General features: G+C 41.4%; 2 protein-coding genes across 2 annotated transcripts in view; both read right to left on the reverse strand.

Annotated features, from left to right (window-relative positions):
* LOC108095269 (neurobeachin) overlaps positions 1-21,941 on the reverse strand; it is a 167,595-nt gene that overhangs the window by 116,540 nt on the left and 29,114 nt on the right.
* Positions 7,582-9,306, reverse strand: LOC108095274 (proteasomal ubiquitin receptor ADRM1 homolog). Its single transcript, XM_017196318.2, has one exon. The coding sequence runs from the start codon at positions 8,923-8,925 to the stop codon at positions 7,978-7,980; it is 948 nt and encodes a 315-aa protein (XP_017051807.1). The 5' UTR covers positions 8,926-9,306; the 3' UTR covers positions 7,582-7,977.

A 21,941-nucleotide genomic window follows, 5' to 3' on the forward strand; every position in this document is an offset into this window, starting at 1 on the left:
GATGCGGGAGGACGGATGGATGGATGGATGGACAGAGGGGGTGCACCCCCCAACCTCCCAACCCCCAAATGATGGATCAGCCACCACACTCGAAAGGTAGAATTTCGTGGGGGAAAAGTCGTCTTACGTGCAAATTGCATATTTGTCTGGGGACCACAACGCCATGAACATCAAAACACTCACCTGCAAAGAAAAGAAGAGGGAAATTCAATTAGTTATCACGTCAAATTGCGATTTGATTTGCGTTGTTGAGGTTCAACAACCTCGATAAATGAATAATATTCTATGTTATGTGCTCCATGCAAAAGGTGGCCGGCGGAATGTTACTAAAGTTACTAAGCTCTCGAAAAAGTTTTCAGACTGCAGCAAAGGTTTCATCGGGTCGAAACTTTTTATCAAAGCCAAGTGCTTCAGTTGAAACTTTGTGCAATATTAATTACACGATAAAAAAAACAAAACACACGCACACACAATAAAAATAAGAAGAATCACGACTGAAAAGTTCACACTTGCTCTTGCGATATTTACTTTTGTTGGTGAAACTAAATTAAGGAGATTTACCTATTTATTAATGGGAATCAGAAAACTTTCTAGAGCTTTCTTCTGCTTAAGACTTCTGGAGTCAATTAGAAATATTAAAGTGTGGTTCCCCTTTAATTTCTTCCATTAATCTTTAATTTCAGGCACCCAGCCTTAAAGCGTTTTTGAGATCCCCACATGAATGGGTTTTGCAGGCTCTGGAGGTCATTGCTTGGTCCTTTGCCCCCCAACTCCCCAATGCACTGCCCCCTGGGGGGCGTGGCAAGTGCTCCATAAGAAGTCATCCTCGTTCTTCCGTCTCCTCCCCGTCTCCCCATCTCCCATCGCCCATCTCCCATCTCAATCTCCACCTCACCATCGTCATCCTCATCGTGGCATTGACAAAAGCCCCAAGTAACTTGGCTCTTGTCTCGGTCGCCGTCTCGCTCAACTTGGCCGGCTTATGCTTTCAGGCACACACGCATTCAATTTGCTGGCCCACACAAACACCCACACATGTTCTCTACGCTCTATCCTTGCACTGCAAAAAAAAATATAGTTAAATATTGCAACTTGCACATTAAGAGCTTTCATTAAGTATCACTTGTATACCGAAAACATTTCTCACAACTTTATATATGATCTATTTTAAGGGATATCAATTGAAAGCCTTTTTCCATCGGAATAGATTTATTTCCCCAACATTTAAATATCAAATGCCAAAATAAAATCACAGCAACGTACATTTTTAGGTCAGTTAAAAAACGTAATTGTATATAAAAACCATTTGATTTGATTGCCGGCTTGCTTTATCTTTATTTTTTTTGCCACTGTTTTTGTGCCATGAATTTTTAAAGCCAGCAGCCAGCGAAGCGACGACGACGATGACTGAAGTGGGAAATCAAATGTTTGTAATTAAAATTAAATATTCTATTAAAGGATCAAAACTGCAAGCCAAAAGGATGGATGATGATGCAGCCAGTAAACAGCAATCAAAAGCGGCATATGCATATAAAGTAGACACCCGAACGGAGCTGAATGTGCGGATTAGTGTTGGTGTCTCTGGTGTGTATGGTGTTTATGGTGTGTATGGTGTGTATGGTGTGTATGGTGTGTGTGTGTGGGAGGCACTTTCTGTGACGCTCTGTATATATTTCATAACACAAATGTTTAATCAACGCAGCAGGACGAAAAGGACGAGAGGACAGCGAGGGCCTAGACCGAAAATAAATAGCACATCATCAGTGTCATCTGAGGGCCAAGAATGGCGGGAGCGGGAGGAAAAATGGTGGGAAAACACGGAGGATGGAGGAGGAGGAGGAGGGAATATTGTGGAAAAAGGGGTGGCCTGGCTGGAAAATTGGATGGTCTCGGGAAGCAAATGCATTTGGGAATCCGGCAGTTTCGCTTCGAATGACGTCGCCTACCAAGTGCCATCTATGCAAGCGTGAAATGTCAAGTGCTCAAGTTTGAATTTGGCTTGGCAAACACTCACACAGAGTACACACACACACACACACACGAAAAGTACACACACACACGAAAAGTACACACACATACAAACACACACAGATACAGATACAACCAAAGGCAATTGGGAGCATAAGGCAAATACGGCGAACTGCACAAGCCAAAGGCAAAACAGTTAAACAAACCCGCACACACAGGCGGATATCCATTTAGTTTGCTCCTTACAACATCAATTAATAATTGAAAAATATATACACATGTTTGCCGAACGAAATTGCGGAAATCGAGTCGGCGATTCATTGATCCAAGATGAAAGACCATAGTAAATTGTGTAATTCTTTAATCAACGGCAGTTGTTTACGTTTACGGACAAATACGGCAATGCATATTTAAGCCCAAGTCAGCAAATGTCAATAGACATCATCCGTTGGTTACGCAATGAAAGCTTTAAGCCATATCGACAGCAAATGATATGTGTTCTCTAATTACAGCATAAAATGTATGATAATTACTGCATAGTTCAATTCTTGTACCAAATCATGCAACCTATGTATTTGTTTCCCTGAATCTCAAATGACAGCCGACTAATTGCTTATAAAGCTTAAGTAAAGAACATTACAAAGGCTTACATATCCCGGCGAATCATTAAACGGAATACAAATTATAACGACTAAGACGGATATTGCCCGGAAAAGCCCAGCAAAACAAACACCGAAACATTGTAGAATTTATTTCCATCAAATATTTATTGTGCTCGCCAAAAAGATTTTGCATTTTTTGCCTATGCTGCTTTTAATTCGCTCCACAATATGTAAACATTAAAACTGTGAAAATGCGATGCATGAATAAGTGATTAAATAAATATTTATGGAGTATAAGCCAGATTCAAAGCAGTTGTTAGTAATTTCAAATTATGCAAATGAAGGCAGCTGCTGAAAAAGAGCGCGAGAAAAATATAACTGCCACCTACAATTGATTGTCGCTTGTGTTGTGAAAATTATGATTGGAGCACAAATAAAATAAATTGATTTTCAATTGATTATTGAAATGATTTGGTTTCGGTATTTGGTTGGTTTATGGTTAAGCGTGTTATGTTTGCTATTTACTGGTTAGAAAAAAAACCCTTAAATTATGTTTGAATATTATGCGATTTTAGTTTTACCCCAAAGTATTTCAGTTTCTGTTTCAAAAAGTACATTTCGAAAATTTACTATTGGTATTTATAAATTAAGAATTATTTTATTATTTACGGATCATAATTTGCAGAATTAAGAGTACCGCATTAATATCGATCGTATATGACAATTTCCCCAATGCAGATTTCCGCGTATTCGTTTCAATTTCGATTCCTTTTGTATATTGTCCTGCCGAGATTGTCAGATGTGCCCAAAAAGTACCCACTTCTCCCCAATCCCCCGAATTCAAAATGTTTGCCTTTCGAACCGCACACACAACAAACTTTGGTCGGCCGGCAATTTCACGTTTATATTTCGCCGGATATTTCCCTTAGCCCGCTCGGCGACTGCATTCGCTGTTCTACATAAATATGAAATTTATTAGTGAATGTTGCATATCCTTTTGTGCGTGTCAGTTCCGGCTCGGATTGCATTTTCGCAGTCAGAAAGTCGAGGAGGACCGCAGAGGACCATAGGACCGGAGAGCCAGAGGACGAGAGCACCACCACACCGGACCAAAGGACCAGAGGACCCGGCAACAACATCATTATTGGACGTGGCCCAAAAAAAAAAAAAGAACGCATTTCTCCCTTTTTTGCGTACATTTGCGTAAAACACAGCAGGCCAACCAACCAGCAGGCCAACAGGACAGCCGGCCATCCAGCCATCCAGCCGTCCAGTTGGTAGGTGGAAAAGGCCAGAGAGCTTTATTGCCATTTCGTTTGGCCGGTGGTTTCTGCGATTTTAATTTGTTAAATGCACTTTTGTCCTCTTCATCTGGCATATCGAGCGGTGCACTTAACCCCAGGATGACAGCGGGGGTCACGGAGCGTCGGTCAAAGTTATTCGCGGCGATTCGCTAGTCGTTGTTGTTTGTTGTTCGCTTTTAAATGCGAATAAATTTGAATTGAAAATCTCATGTCAAATATATAAAGCGAATAAAGGGAACATGCACAATACCTTTTCACCAGTTATATATGCTTTATTTTCTGGCATTCAATTTGTCTTTCTGTCTGCCACCAAAACCTCTGGAATTAATTAAATTACTTTGGTAATTGGATCACTATTCCATTTTAAACTTCTGTTTTAAGTGGATTCTATTTCTACCATTTTTCTCTGGTTTTCTGGGCAACAGGAAAATGTGTTTTTAAAAAAGATAAAACAATAATGACAAATGCACTAAAAACCGCGCAATCAATTCAATTCATTTAATAATTCCAGCGAGCAGTAATTCATTTTTTTATCTGGCTGTATTTTACATTTTTAGGTGTCTCATTTCGTTCGTACTCCTATTTCTCGCATTTAATTTAGCTTTTGGGAGCGACAAGAAAGTTTTGCCAGTTTCAGCTGGAAAATTTATTCATTGCTCCCTGCAACTGGGTTAACTTTCTGGTTTGGCGACGCGGACAAAGCTCGCCGGCGACATTTTATTGTTGAGCCATGGACGAGGGTTTCCCAACCTCCCCACATACTCTCCTCATATCCCTGATTTTTTTTTTTTTTAGAGGGGAAAGCTTTTACGCTATTATTTGATTTTTATTCGGGTTCCGCTTGGCCCCGTCGCCGCCGCACTTCATGAGTTATTGTCTCATGGACTGCGGCTTCACTGCGAACTAGGCCAGTGACTAAAAACGAGACAGGAAAATGGGGGGAAAATGGGGAGGGGGTAAGGGGAAAACCAGCGGGGATGAGTTTTTCCCAGCCAAACTGTCGCTGGCCTTTTTGGCAACATTTCTCCGGCCTGGCGTCACTTTTTCATTGCACACTTTTTGCGGTGGAACATTGATGGCAAACAACATGTGTGGAGTGAACGATGCGAAAGCTCCGCATTTTGTGCACCCCAATAATATTATCAATAAATTCGAAACAGATACAGGATGTTAATCAATGCGAGGTATTTTCAATTAATTATAGGCAATATGAGCATATTACAAGTGATTTTATTTCCATCTTGCAACGTATTTTGTGCCACAAATCGAGGAGTTACAGAGGGGAAATGTACGACCACCTCTGGATGAGTGTTTTGTGGTAAGGATGTGCTTGAGGCCAGTACGTTTCCTTAATGCGACAATGTTTGGTCAATGTCAAATGCCTCTCCCATTTGTCTGCCATTTTCTGCTTATCTGTCTGTGTGACTTCCGTTTGCCGCAGCATCCCCCTCCCTATATCAAATGTATTTATCTATATATATATAAACATATATATATTTATATATTAAATGTGTGTGTGCTTGTGCCTTTACGAGAGCTTTGTGGCATTGACAATTATGACACGTGCTTAAAGTTTTCGACTTTGGCCCCAGGCGCTTCAAAGAAATCCTCATTAGAAGTCCCATTGAAGCAGCACACAAATTCCGCACATTTCGCAATCAACTTAATCAAATGGTTTTGGCTTTCGCAATTGCCTGAATTCCAAAGTGGCATAAATTCCAAATGGGCCAAAGGCAAAAAGTAATCGTTTCCGAAGGTGTCTTGCTGTGTTTACTTAGAGATGCGTGTTCAATGCATTCATTTTACTTTCAATACAAATATGCAATACAAATATTTAATAACACATTGAAGGAAAAAAAATGTTGAAAAAAATATACATTTAATGGGGTATATGATTGTATGAATAATTGAGGTTCATGTTAATTGTTTTGTAATCCTGTTGCACGAAATTTTAGCTCTTGGCATCAAAACTAATTGACCAATTGGCTATGGGCTCCATGAGGTGACAAATTCCTTGGGCAATTTCCCTTAGCTTCTCAGCCAAAATGTAAAAAAGGAGTCAAGTTTTATTTACATTTGGACCGGAATGAAAATTCACTTTGAGCGAACAGCACGTTGCATGTGTGGCTAAGATGCTTTCGCTTCACCTTTGACTACAGCTGAAATTCCGGCAATTTCGTGTGTGAATTACCCCAGGATTTCCTCGCTCCTTGCCAGTTTTAGTTTCGGCTTCAGTTTCAGTTCCAGCTGAGGCTCCAGCTTGATGCTCTAGCCTCAAATTCTGTTTCAGCTTCGGCTTCAGCTTCAGCTTCAGCTTCAGTTGTGTGCTTGATTATCAAGCACCGAAAACAGAAACAGCAACAGCAATAGAAACAGAAACACACACTCGGTGTGTGTGTGTTTGCGTTATTCAAGATGGCAGTAAACCGACAAACTGAAGGGCAGCAAAATGGGTGGAAAATAGGTGGAATGGCAGTAGTTGCGGCACTGGTGCCATAGAGCAGTGCGAAGTACAAATGTAATGGCAAATTTTTGAAATTAGTATGCAACACGCATAGCAGGGAAGCAGGGAAAAGCAGGGAAGCAGGAGCAGGATGGAAAAGTGGAAAAGGACACGGACATGGAAATGGAAATGGGAATGGGATAGGGATAGGGAATGGGGAGTGAAAATGGTACTGGGAATGCGAATGCCAATGGAGTTTGGCAACTGAGAGCTGGAAAAGCGGCTAAAGAGCTAGTTCAGTTCCCCATGTTGCACACACATTCAGCCTTTTTTTTTTTTTTTGTTTTTGTTGCCCCTTTTGCTCCTAACTATTATTGCATTTGCTTCGTTGTGGAGAACATCAATAAGCGGCATATTTAAGCTGCTTGTTGGTTGGGTTTTAAGTAATTTTTATGGCAATTCTCCGCAATGCCATTTACCATTAAGTTTAATGCGGTTCCCGAGGGGAAACAAGAGTGTGGGAGAGTCGGTTCGGGTCGGGTAGCATTATTAGTTTTAGTTGGTTAAATGCGGGGAATTCGTGGAAAGCATAATAGAATTAAAGCGAAATTGCACAAATGGCACTCCAGACTGCAGAGCAAATTGAGTTTGTTCTACTTATGGTAAATTGTTTGGCTTCAAGCACTGCACTCTTGAATTATTAATCCTTGTATATTTATACCATAAATAGCAAAGTGCAGCCATACTAAATTATTTAGTAAGTAGCTGGTCACACTTTGTTATGACAAGTGGGGGGGGGGATAGTGGGCACAAACTAATCGTTAGTATTTTCTTTTCCTCCACTTTTTCTACCATTGTTCAAACTCTGACACAATGCAACAACTTTTTGAACATTTTGCGTTTCTTAAGTTTTCTTTTCTTGCGAAATCCAAAAAAAAAAAAAAAAGCATAAGAGTAAAGGGACAGGCAGCACAGGCAGCCCAGCAGCATTTTCGAATGCTTTATCTGCCCAAAGCCGTGGCACACAATTCTTCACTCTGCCCCCGCTGTCCAGCACTTTGTCGCTCACTTAGTTTCATTAAAACAACGTGGAAAAAGTTTCGGTCAGAATGGTTGGAAGGGGAAGGGGAAGGGCTTTGGCAGGACAGGCGCCACCATACAAATGAGGCAGGGAAAACTGCTGCCAGAGCAGAGAACTCTTGAACTGGGAAAGAAAGCCCCACTAACCCGATCCTAAGTACTCCCCACAGTGCCGGTCCACAACTTGCAGTTTACAACTATTTTTTATTTGAGAAATTTCCCTCCTTTGTTTTCATTCCCGTCTCATCGTCGTCGTTGCTTCTTATTCTCCTTCGAATTTTTTGCACTCCTTGTCTTTTTTTTTTTTTTTGTATTTTGTGTATTTCATATCAATTTTTAGTGTACGTTTTTTTCGCTTTTTTTTTGTGGGAGAAGAGAGAGCAGCACAAGCACACTTTTATCCGCTTGGTCTTTGTCTGGAGTTGTGTGTGCAAGTTGTCGTCTAACTTATGGCATCTCATTTATCTTCGTAACTCGAGACGGAGAGTCAAGCAGTTATTGCATTTTGTACGCTCCTCCCCGTAATTTATTTCAGTGTTTTTGTGTATATATTTTGACTTATTTATGGGGACACTACGGTTCAATCGGCTGGCCCAGTGAATTCTTCTCCTTTTTCCTTGCGATGCAGGACACGAAGGAATCGCTCGATATCGCCGGCTTTGGCGGCATCCAGAGCTTCCTTGTCGTTGAGCAGCGGCTCCAGGATCGATCTGAGGGCACCGTGGTGGAGACCCACGGAGAAGTCGGACAGGGATTCGTTGAACTGCGGCGACTGCAGGTGCTCGAGGATTATCTGGCTGGCGGGAGTGCCCTCCTCCTCCTCTTCGGGATCGTTGGGCAGTTGGTCGAGCAGCTTTTGTCGTCTTACTGGCGAATCCAGCAGCTTAACCACGGCCTCTTCACCATGATAACGCAAGGCAGCTGCCAAATCGAGAACTTTATCGGGTTTCCAAGGAGTCGCCGCCTCCTCTGGTCTCCGGTTTCTGTTTTCAGCGAGCATCGACTGGCCGACTTGCACCCAACTTTCCGGTGGTGCTGCCAAAGTGGTCTCCAGAATGCGACGCATTTCCTCGAGCACACGAAGATCTCCGCCCGTGGCACCACCGCCACCGCGCCGCGACTCCACATCCGTATCCACATCGCCATCGACTGCCGCACTCTCGTCCCACTTGCGTTCGCCAGCGGCAATCAGTTCGTTGACCCGGCGGCAGAAGTCCGCATCGCGCTCCACCTGCGGTTCCTGCATCCAGAAGAAGTAGCGCTGCGTGGAGCGTGTGCTCTTGAGCACGTACACCCGGCCCGTCGTGCAGCCATCGATGCGACGGAACTCCAGGCTACCCGGCGTGGCCACAATGTCCAGCTCGACGGCACGCGATCGCCGGTCCATCCAGTGGATGTGCATTTGATTGTCGGGGGAGCGGCGAACGTAGAGCAGACCCTTCCGGTCGTCGGGCTCCACCATCTTGCCCAGGAGGATCATGCGACCGGCCTTGTACTCCGCCAAGTTGGGCGACTCCGCGGCAGCCATCCTGTCTGTATCGAACTGGGAATTTTTCTGGCTTTCCAGATTTTATAAATGTTCAACAAATGCTGCTTCAATAAAAACAGAAAGTTGACTGAGGTATGTGTCAAAAAAAATGCGTAATATTACCAAGTAGATTTATCAAACATATTTTAAAAGTGTTTTTATGGATTTTTATTAAATTACCTTCACAGAAATGCAATTCGTAAAATATTACGTATACGCCCTGTTGATAGGGAAATGCAATTTATAAAATATTGCTTATACGCTCTGTTGATAGCGAAATGCAATTTATAAAATATTGCTTATACGCCCTGTTGCTAGGGAAATGCAATTTATAAAATATTGCTTATACGTCCTGTTGGCACAATTCATTAAGAATTTTTTTAAAATACTTATCCACTTCACATTCCGAAAACTATAGATTATATAGCACTTGCTCTTCATAGCAACTCTCTGCATACGTATTAAACGCACATTGAAGGCCATAAAGTTTGTGTTTAAAAAAAGAAAATGGCTTGTAGACTTGGTCACACACATCGCCCCATTTATGGGCTACTTCAGCGTGAGCCGTTTCGCTGGGCAGCCTGGCCGGCAATTGACCTTTAATTGCGCACTTAAAAGCACATAAAAACGTGGCCAGGATGCACGAGGAAAGTTCAAGGAGCAGACAGGAAAATCGACGGTGGCCGGAGGTCCTTTGGTCAACAGAGGCGTAAGCGTAAGCTTAGTCTAGTCCAATTAAAATTAAAGCGATGACTTATATGGCTTAACTGCCGGCAAATAAGGTAGTCAATCACTGGAGCTTCTGGCCAACTATAGATAAGCATGACCATAAATAGGTGCTTTTCAGAAAATCCATTTTTTGCAATTATGAAAAGGGAGGACATCATAAAAAATGACAAAACATCGACCAAAAAATCGAAAATAAACTAATTATGCAGCTAGTTAGATATTTTAATAACAAATTCATAAATGTATACCACTCATAAATCAGTTACAAATCAGGAAAGTTATTCGAATACGAATCCATCACCTAAGAATTCAGCTCTAATCCTTAATTACCTCAAAAATCAAAACCTAGCAGCTATGGCTGTTCCCCTCATTGTAGTTTTAGTTTTAGCATAGGCATACAGTGTAAAAATAAATAAATAAAAATAAATTATCTTACTGAAAATGATTCAATTGATGTCTTTAAAGGGTTTGATTTCATTCCCACAAAATAAAATTATTTTATTTGGTTCTGCCACATTTAAATCAATCTGAATCGTCTTAGACGTACTTTCGATTTATTTAATTGGATTAGAGTCAATATGATTGGCAAGATTTGTTTTCATTCAATTAAAGTTGATTCGGTTTGATACCTGTCTGTGCGATGCCATGTCATGTCTTCGTGATGAATTATTCAGGCAGATTGAGTTGAAAATGAAAACACGATGTAGACACATCTTTTAGTTGCCCTACACTTTTCAGTTTCCGCCCCCCGAAAAACGAGCTGCAGAATCCACACACCTTGTGATTTTTTATTTCAATGGTTTACTGCAGATACATACGTATCTATATCTATATGTGAGTGGGTAGATATACTCGTTTTAATGACGGGACTCCAGCAGCTTTCGTCGCTTTGGGTTCGAAAGCAATTACAATTTAAGTATTTAATTAGGGAATTACGTGAGCAAACACCCAGCCACCCAGCCACCCAGCCACCCAGCCACCCAAACACCCTACTGCCCAACCACCCACACACATGGCGAGGTCAAATAAATGGAAAAGAAAATAATAAAATGAAGAGAGAAGAAAAGAAAAGAAAATGAAACCGTGTATGAAATAAAATAAAAATAAAAGGAGCGTAACGAAGTTGCCCCAATTGTGGGTGGGGCTTATCCACCTGCGCACCAGCCCACCTGCCACGCCCCCTATAAATGCCAATAAAAATGAAGCCAATTGCTGTTGCCGCAGCAAAAATAAAAACAAAACAAAAAACAGAACAAGGAGCATTTGAGGCAACTACAAAACAATTTGTAGTTTACGCTTTACGCGTTCTCCACAGTTCGTCCGTAACGAGAGCACAAGCTGAGACCCAGGCAAAAAAAAAAAAACGTAAGCGTAAAAAAATATAAGGAAAATAGGGGGGAGCGGGGGAAACCTAGGGGAAGCTGGAAAAAGATGAAGACGACAGAGCAGGAGGAGGCAAAGGATAAGCGTGTCCTGGCATCCTGGCATCCGACTGACTTAACCTGCGTCGCCATTCGTCGACACCTGCAGCCAAGCAAATAAATAAAATCACGAACTATAAAACCGGAAAGCCAGTGGAGACGACAAAAATATTATGAGGGAATTCCCAGTCACCTCAGATGTATTTTTAACCTTTCATATATTATCAATTTCAAGAGGGGTTCTTTGTTTTATTGCTCACGAAATTAACACGATATGTTAAGGGGTTTCAGTGCATCTTTCACATGAAATAAAGTTTATGAGGTACACCATGGCGTATACGTTATGCCCTTTTTTTAGCTAAAAGAGGAAATCAAGTCGGAAAAGTAACGAAAAAACGCACAAACATTACAAGCGTTGTGTTGACAAATGCCTTAACTTCAGTTACCAACCCAACCGCACCACCACCCCACCACCCCACCAACCCACCGACTTTCCACCCCGCTCCCCCCCTTTTTTCCGACCCCTTGGCAATTTTCCTTCATTTTCAGTTTCATTTTTATGGCCACGTTTCACTTTACCTTTGCCTCCAATTCAGTTTCTCTCTCTTTTTTTGGTGGGTATCAATAAATTGACGTGGGCCAGAGCTAACAAACAAAAAAAAAAAAAAAAACTGGAAAAGGTAAACAAGTGTATATATATATTATGTAGAGGTGTGCCATACATACACACACACACACATGTGCAAGGTAAATGTGGACGAGGATGTGAGGGCGACAGTTGTAAATGAAATTATCGCCTTTTTGACTTTTAACCATCAGCGCGGGAAATATTTTTCGCCTCTCGCCCCAATTTATGCTCCGCAAATATGTGCGATTTTGTGTGCTTCCGCCAGTATTTGCGATGCATTAATTAAGTGTTGGCCGTAAATATCATATGCAATGAAATCATCATTTCACAGCATCTCAAAAAGGCCGCCATTTAAGATTTTTAATGTGAAAACCTTAATCGGAAACGTGAAACTACGATGCAGACACTCGTTCGCATGCATTCGCCTTTAAATTTGTTAATAACCAAAAGCCGTAGAGCAGAAATAATATATCTGTGAATTACCTCAATCAAGTGAAACAAACAAAGCCAAAGTCACCGCAAACCAAACCTAACGTTTATCATTTAATTAACTTTTACGATTGACAAAGTAATGAGGTTTGTAAGGTGGATAAGTTTCAAATTGAATTAAACATAATTTTAAAATAGGAGCTGGATTTTGTTGGAGTGATTTTTAATTTGAATGTGAATGAAATGTATTTTGTATTTAAAATCTAAATTATATCAAAACTTTAAGAGGTATTACACTTTGGAATCGAATTTTCTTCTGGAAAGTGAGTTACACCAGCAAAAGGACACTCATAAATCGAAATTGAACTTTAATTAACGAAATAGTTTGGCCAAATGCAGCACAACAATTAGTTACTGGTTAGAAATGTCGATTGGAGCATTTGGATCCCTTGCAGAAGCATGAATTATTGACTTGGCTTAATTGAGGACGGTTTCATTGCATTTCGGGCTAATGAAGACGAATATGAAATGAGTTAATTAATTGAAATTTGTCAAGTCCACGGAAGGCGAGTTGAATGAACCCGAAATATGATTCTCCTTGAAGGTCTGCCATTTTGGTTTCACCTTTTTTTTTTTTTTTGTGTTGGCCTTCAGTGGCGTCATTAATTCATAAGCATGAACTTCATTTGGGGGTTTCCCTCATTATTTTTTTCCTTTAATTTTTTGTAATTTTCCATGCTAAGCTTGTGCAAAGAAGGATATATATGTGTGTGTGTGTGTTTTGTAAGTGTGTTTAGTGTCAGTCAGGCCAATTAAACGAGTGAAACGAGGAGTCAACTTGAAATTAACACACACTCGCAAGAACACACATTCATTTAGCACACGCACATCGACACGCACGCAAGTTTATGAATCTCAAAAATGCGCCTCGTTGCCCTTAACTAATTTCACCCATCCGCACGCACACAAATACGTAGACACGCACACACACACGCAGACGCAACGACACACGGACACGCCCACTAGCAAGCAGAGAAACACGCCACAGGAGTTGGACCTTTTCGTTGTCCCTGTTGCTTGTTCTCCTCTGACAAAAGGACGAAGGAAAAACACACACAGGCGGTAGGCAAATCCTTTGCAATTCACTAAAACTACTGCGTTACCCTTTCAACTAAATAAAAATAGGTTTCTTTTATTCTAAGATAAATAACAATAAGATAAATACCGCATACTATAACCAATTAAAAAAACTAAATATTTAGATGAACTAGAAATTGTTTGGCAGCCAATTTTTTTTTCTGCAACATCAAAGTACGAAGAACTAACGGTACAGAAAATTGAGATAATCCTTGTGCCCAGTCAAATCGAAAGTGTATATCGATGCTTTTTCAGTTTATCCTGCAAACCGTTGCCATAAAAAAGAACCCTTTCCATCCGAGTTTCCTTTTCCCCTAAACACACACACACACACCCTGACTTGCACATACACATACACAAGCTCATACACAAGCACATACACACCCATGATTGGCGGCAGGTTTTGTTAATTTACGTATTTTTTGGTCTCGTTCCTCTTGTTCTTTTATTTTTGCTGTTTTCCTCGGCACTTTACCGCCTTCCGTTGCTCTTTAGCCTGGAGTGCGTGTTAGATAAACTGACAGGTGGGGGAAACTCTGGAAAATACGGCGGCAAAATTGGGTTCGAAGGGGGCTGATGGGGGGTGGAGAAGAGCGGAAGGAAACTGCAGGATATGCCGCAAGGGCAAGCGGATGTGTTACCGCTTCTCCACCGAACCAACCAACCCATCTGCCACCTTTAAATCCGACCTCTGCCTTAGCCTTAACCCCCCTCAAGCCCTCCCCTCACCGCCTTAACCCTTTGACGGCAAGTCATGTGTGGGCGTGACAACCGCCCTAAATGCCAACAGCAAGAACAACAACAACAAGAACAACAACAACAGAAAGGAATACGAAACAACAACGAACGACAACGAAACATCAGCATCCAGTGTAGGCGGCATTTTTGTGGTTTTTGTGTGTTTCCTTTGCTTGCCCAAAATATATAGCTCCGACATTAAATATACGCCTTTCTATATATATTTTAATTCGTATATACACCGGCTTGTTTGTCTTGCCATCAGTTAAACTTTCAAGTGCTTGCTGGCAATGCAAAAAGCGCAACAAGAACCAAAACACAACTAAAGCTGCTCGCAAATAAATTAGCAAATGAAAAAACCGACGGGTTTGATGCCCTTTTCATATATTTTAAGTATTTGGAAAGACATTTGCTTGTTATGAAAAAATCAGGAGATATTAATTCGGTTTCGTTTTTTCCTTTAATAAATACGTATTAATTAATTTTCAGCTCATTTGCAATACTAGACTTTCAACAATGGCATTTTATTTTAATTTTAATGATTTACATCCTCTCATTTAAATGCACAATAAATTCCGTGAGCAGACCCTTAAGCAGTACACCATTTAATGCAATTAATGAAGTACCAATCCGGTGCACAAAAAAAAGAAGCAAACCAAATTAAACATCCTGCGAATATCGCTCGAGGCATAAACAATGGTGAACGTTTAATAAACATCATTTAATTACGGCCAAAGCGACCAGAAAAGGGAGCTCGGTAGGGATAACCGAAGGACCCTCGGTAATTTGTATAACTTTTTTTTTAATTATTTACTTTTGTTGAGTTTTTTTTCTCACCGCTCTCCTTGTAGTTTTCCAGCTTGTTTTCCAGCTCTTTTTCGTAATTTTTGTTGTTGTTCTGCTGGTGATTTAGTTACACAGCGAGAAATCGCCGCTGGCAAGCTAAGCAGATGGTTTAAGGGGATGAGAGGATGAGAGGAGGGGATGGGGTGGGTGAGGTAGGTGTGGTGTTATCAACACAGTCGTGTCACAGATTAAAGTTGTGATAAATAGGGGAAGCGGCTAAGAACCAAGTGGATGGGGGTTAAGAAACGAGTGTTTACCGAGCGATAGGAAAAAACGCATTAACGCCAGAAACGGCAGAGGAAAATGTGTAAAACACGCGGAGTTAACAAAAAGGTGTGCTCGTCATTTGAATAATTATTAAAGCCGCTTTAATCAGGGGTTGCGCTCTCAGAAAAACAAAGGATTTCAAGGTGTGCTTGGGAGTAGACCAATTAGACCTCGTCTTTAAATTAAAGTAGCTTAAGTTGCTCCATGGCAATCCGAACAGTTAATTAACGACGCCATTACGAGTATATTTCAAGTGGGAAAATCCCCGAAAAACCTACATCAAATTAATTGATACCGCCATAGACATATGAGCCAGATCTTCACCTCGAATCGCTCAAACACTGCAAAAATAACCAATAAAACTGAAGAGAGAGCTCGTCGTCGCCCTGGCAACCTTGTCTTGTGCTCCGTCTTGGCCATAAATTGCGCACAAAGTGCCAATATAAATCAAGTGTAAACCGCTTCGACTTGGCTCACCTTCCCCTCCGCCCAGAATCAAATGAAGGGAAAATAATAATAATGAATTTATGGCGAGGACTCCAGCACTGCACCCACTCCACGGTTTCATGGGGTGCAACAAAGTTCCGGGAGCCATTAAATAACATTTAAAATGTCAAAGCAAGGATGCACACAGAATGGAGGATCTCGAGCAGTCCTAATGTGGAAAAGAAATTGAATAGAAGATGCTGCAAGGACACAAGAGTTGAACCAACAAAAAAAAAAAGAAAGGAAAAAGATGGGGAGGCAAGGCAAGAAGGAAATAGAATGAAACGTAACGAAACCAGCAACAAAGCTGTAAATCTCAAAGCCAAAGCAGATGCGATTCTGGCCGCAGAACAACAAACAAACAGAACAGAACCAAACAGAACCAAACAGAAGAGAACTCGAAAGCAATTTAGATGCATTGCATATGCAGCAAGGATAAGGATATGCTTTTCAAGAGCCTGGATCCGTTGGCTTTGGGGCACGGCTCAATGCGGCGGGGGGCTCCTCAATGCCTCAATGCCTCAATGCGGCACACACAATGCACAACGAACCGCCGATGGTGGAAAACAAGGCTGACAGACAACGCGCACTCGCTCTAGTTGCAATTACAAGGACGCGACAACGTCGAATCAGGTTGCCGCCCATCCACCAAAAAAAATGGATGCTTGAAAAAAAGGGCGCGAAAAGGTCTGAATGAGGGGAAGTGACAGCTTGAGCTACACTCGAAAAGATATGGCTAATCTAGACTGATTACAAATTAGTTTCTAAAGCTTTTAAGCCAAATAAGTATTGCAAAGAAATTCCATCACTAAAATAATCATTACAAAGTCGTAGTACAACCAATAGCTACTTGTAACTACCGCTTTTTTCTCGCTGTGCACTCTGAACTCCTTTCAGCAGCCAAGATAAATATTCAATTAAAGAATGCGTAGCGAAGGCGTGCACTTTTTGCCCCGCCAAGATGAATCGACTCGACGAGTTGCTCGAGAAGATTGGAGCAGATTGCACCACCACCATTTCTTCTAACCCTCGAAGAATTCTGCGAGGCTGCCGGTGGGTGCCCAAGCCCCACCCACGCTGTTTTTCAATTTCCACCCGAGCGTGTCAGTCATGGTATTTATGTTCACTGCATATTCCTTGGCCTTTCGCAGCACGAGGACCTCACAAAGGAACAGGATGGCTGACATTGTTAAAGTCAAAGTACAGCATTGCTGTGCATAATAAAAGTAAAATACGGAAGGGAGAGCGCGCGGGGAGCCGTTGCAGAAAATATAATAATAATAAAAAGCGTAGAAAAACATGTTTATGGCCGGAACCAGGGGACATTCATTTATCCGAAGTCGGGAAACTCAACGGTGGATTAAAGTTTGCAAAATGATTGGGGAAACCTAAGATGAAGCTACTGAAATTAATCAGCGGGGATTATCAAAAAGGTACAAAGATTTCTAATTAATAAATATAATATTAAAATATAAAATAAATATATATAATAAGTTATCTTTTCACTACAGTGAACCTATTTGCACTGTGAGTCGGGGGACTTTCCCTCTGAGTGCGACAGAAGTGAAATGGGAGTCGCGAGGTAAAATGAAAATAAGTCGGGAAAGGAAGTGGAAGCTTGAGTTCGGGACGGAGAAATATGCACGGTCCTTTGGCAGATTCCTTCAAGGATGCCAGCATCCGTCAGTCAGTCAGTCAGTCAGTCAGTCATTTGCACATTCCGTCATTCATTCGGACCAGCATTCACCCGCTCAGTCAGCCGCTCGTTCATTCATTCATTCAGTCATTCATTCAGTCGTTGCAATGAGAGCCTTTTTGCTTGACTGCGCCACTTTTGGTCGCTCATTTTGGGTTGACTTGACTAATGTTCGCAGCTGAACCTTGAGGCACCCACACACACTCAGAGAGAGAGCGGGAAAGTGGACAAACACAAGCACAAACACAAATGCAGGCGGCAATCACACACACACACACACAGACACACACACATAGAAAACGTCATCGGCTTGTCAACTTTCTGACTGACGTGCAAACACACTCGCAAAGGAAAAAGGACACGGGGCAAAGGAACGAAGGGCATTGAAAACTAAGTAGATGGAAACTCGTCTAATGCCTGCGCCCAAAATGAAAAGCGCGTTGCAGTTCGCAAAACAATTTGCTAATACCCTAACGTAAAAGTCAGGGGAAAAGGGAAAATTATCAATGGTACACAAATGTAATATTTTCTTATTTGGATTTCTGCTTACAGTATTTTAAGATATGCAAATGATTAATTGAAGTGCTTTCTAAGATTGTCACGTATACGCAATGTTGGCAAAAGTTTGTAATTCGCTGAATATGTAATCTGGCCTACGTGTCGTATACGTAATTTACGTGTCGTTTGGCTTTTCAAAAGCAATTGCTCAACTGAATTTAGGACTCACAGAAAATGACGAGACCCACATTTTGTTGATGTTACTTAACAATATTTTCAACAAAATTGTTAACTTGTTTTGCAATATTTGATCTCATTAGTTATTTAAAATTCTTTCTTTTTTTGAGCGAAAGTGTATTTTCTAAGGACCTTTGTGAGGAGAATGCGGGCCGCAAAAGATGGCGGATGGATGCAATTCCAAAGCGTGTATATGTCAAGTGCTTAATGCGCCTCTCTCTCAGACACAGACACACCTACGCTTCCTCTGTGTTTGTAGGTGTGTGTGTGTGTGTGTGGGTTTGTGGGTGTGTTTTTAGTGCGCCTTTTTGTTGGATAATAGAAAATCCTTAATAACATTTTCTTTACAATTGCGCAAGAGAGAGAGTGAGCGAGAGTGTTCGACAAGAAAAATTCGGAGGGGAAGATTTTCACTAGGCAACACACACACACACAAATCTCTTTACGGTTTTTCGCCCCCTCCCTCCACCTTCACCTCCTTGTAATCCTACAGCACTTGAGTCGCCATCGTCACTCGCTCGTAAACATTTCACGCTTTGCCAAGCAATAAGTTTCTCCTCTTTTCAATTTTTCCTTCCGTTTTTCCCCCAAATTTTCCTCCTTTCATTTTTTTTTTTTTGTTCTTTTGGTATTTTTTTTTTTGCTTACTTATTTTTCTGTTTGTTCAGTCAGTTTGGTGTATTTGTTTTTGGCAGCTCTTGGATCCTGGAATCCAGAACCCAGGATATATTCTATATTTTCTGCTGGCCCTCTGTGACTTCATCACCCGACATCGCCAGGTGGTCCACGCCAGCAAAGGGGTGGCACACACACACACACATAACACTATAGAGAGTATCATGGGGCGGAAAAGCCAAATTCCTTTGGCCAACAGGGAAGACAAAGGTGGAAAGTGAAGTGAGGAAAGCGAGGGAAGCGAGAGAAGCTGAATGCTTAACCGCATTTCTATAACCGGAACCAGGATGCTGCTAACTTGGTTATGGTTACGCCGCATGTTTGGGATTAGGGCAAGAAATGGGATTTTTGGCTTAAATGCGGGCTTTATATTTTTTGGCCCTCTGCCGCTGTTTTTGCCACTGCAAGTGCATTTGGAATTGATCCTCGAGACAATAAACAAACGCTTCCACAAAAAAGAGCACTGATATATGCACTTTGAAGTTATTTTTGGCTAAGTGCAGGCCTCTAATCAGATTAGTAGCTCTCTCTTTAAAATCAATCGAAGCCAAAGGGAAATGTTCAATGGAGAGAAGCCAAATGCGTTGATTGGCTCATTGAAATGTCACCTTAAATGCAGATTAAGCTTTTGAATGGCAAAGGATATTGGATTGTGTATATATGTACGTATCATCTCAGCAGATAAATGAGTTAAATTTGCATAAATGAATATTTATGCTTTCGCCTTTGCCGTTCTTAGTCACATTTATCGATTGGCCGTCGGCTCTAATGCTCGTTTTTCCAAGCAGATAAATCAAACTAAATGCTCGCTACGTTTCCACAGTTTCGAGAATCTGGAATCCCTTGTCATTGTTCAACGTCATTAGGCGATAAATTGACCTTCACGCATGGATGATGGGGGGATCGGAATCGGAATTGGGGCTTTGGTTTTCACGGTGGGGCAGGCAGGCAAGTCGCGTAGGCGTTGATTGCCAACCACATGATCTGGGGCCAACTTGTCCAAATGCCAACTTGCAGAGTGGGCGTTCCAGGGGGAGGAGATGTGGGGTGGAGGAGAAAAAGGGTGCCGAAATGGGGCGGAGTAAGTAGGTGGTGGCAGTGGTTATGATGGGGTTTGAGGTGCTGAAACAAGAGATGAGCGAACGAAGCCAACTTATGTATAATATCTTGAGCGTTGTGCCACAAGCTTCGGATGGATATGTGCGGCATGGAGGCAATCTGTTTTCAATGCAGCATAGCAAGCGACGTGTTACCACAGGTACACGGTCAACAAAAATTAAATTATACCTAATAATATAACAAAATAAGGTAATATATATTAGGCGTTTCTCAAGTGATTGCACACAAAGTGTTTAAAGTTTTCCCATTTCAAATTTATGATAGCTATTAAAACGCAACCTTTTTTCTCTCAGTGCCCGAAACCGCATCCACATCCTGAACGTTATTGCTTGTCGCCTTCGTCGTCGTCGGCTTCATGTCTCGTACAACACGCAATGTGTAATAGTTATTTGATAATCTACCTGTTATTGACCTCATTTTTATGTGTGTGAGTGGCTGAAGTGTGTGTGAGAGTGTCTGATGTTTGTATGTGCTCTACACACACACACAGATACACGCTCAGAGATACCCACACAAACACAAACTGACTTACGAGTGTGAAGCGACATGATATTGGCGTGTAAATTATGTTTTGCTTGTATGTTATCCTCTCCTATTTCCCCCTAACCCACTTTTCCTTGCACGCCCCCATTTTTCCGCCCCAAGTTGCAGTTGAATGTGAAAATCTAGAGAAGCATTTTCTCGGGGAAATTGACATTTTTCTTGTTGGCGCACAAGGTTGAGACACTCGCAAGAAATGGAACATGATAAATACCGAGGATTTGTCATAGATGCATAATAGATATAAAGCGCTTGGAAAATAGGCTGTGTGTTATTTTTTGTTGAGAAAAAACATATTTCCTAAAACCCTACTAACATTAAATTAGCAATAACATTCAATCTCTGTCGTTTTGAATTCTTTTAAATTCTTGAAAAGCAGCAATTTGTATTTGTCTCTTTAATGTTACTGTTAGTTCCGTTCACCAACTGGAACAAAAACCTATTTTCCAACACTTGTGGATAACAATTCCATAATTTATCAGGCACACACACTCATACACGCAGAGAAATACAAATGAACCCATTTTGAATGGCCTGAAATTGCCGAGACAAAAAACCAGCAAAATCCTGAAGAAAAAACATAAGTGAAGGCCTGCGTGACACGTTGTGAGCTTGATATGCACATATATAATATATACATGTGTATATATTATTTTATATCTTATATATATATATATGTGTGTGTGAGGGTGGTTGTGCCACGAAGAAATCCAGTAGTGTTTGTGTGGCTTTTGTTCTGAACTACGCTCAATTGCAACAATTACAGCAACAATGCTGCCCGTGAGCCCATTTACAGCATTTCGAGGTGTCTATGTGTGTGGCAGTGTGTCTGTGAACAATGACTTCGCACACACTCACTCACATACACCCCACACACACACACACACACGGGGATTCAGCAACTACCCATACAATCACACTGGCATTCAGTGTGCGTGTTCAATGGCAAACACAATGCTCGAAAGGAGGGCAAAGTTCCAGCGCAAATTGCATGCGATGGGAATGTGCAACAGCCGTGTCCGTTCACGCCCCCCGCCCCCCGCCCCTCGCCCCTCCGTCCTGTTCCTTTTTTTGTTCGTTCCACCTTGCCACACCCCAGCCCCAATCCTCAACCCCCAAGCCACCACCCACAACCCCCCGTTGTTTCCTTAAAAACTGCTCGCTACAAATGACTAATTTCACTTTTTCCTGTCTCCCTGTGCCACGTGTGACTATATGTGTATGTATGTGTGTGTGTGTGAGTGTTACCTTTTTTTGTGCCTTTTTTGCTCTTGTTGCGAATTTCATTTCGTTACACTTTCTCCACCTCTTGAAGCCTGCCTGTATTGTTTAACACGTTGCCACTCGAAATTCTCTCTCACTGATTGCTCGAGCTGTGGCGTTACAAAAAAAAAGCCAAAGTAAAAAGTAAAAAGAATAAAAGCAAGAAACAATGAAAAAGAAAATGAATAGGAAATCAAAATAGTTGCTACTTACAAAATTGAAGTAACATTTTTAAAACTAATTTTAATTTTTAAAAAGTAACAAACAATTTAAATTATCATCTGTAAACATAATTTTTCCCCATTCA

The sequence above is a fragment of the Drosophila ficusphila genome, unplaced genomic scaffold (genome assembly GCF_018152265.1).
Source record: "Drosophila ficusphila isolate 14025-0441.05 unplaced genomic scaffold, ASM1815226v1 contig_198, whole genome shotgun sequence".
Taxonomy (NCBI): Eukaryota; Metazoa; Arthropoda; class Insecta; order Diptera; family Drosophilidae; genus Drosophila; species Drosophila ficusphila.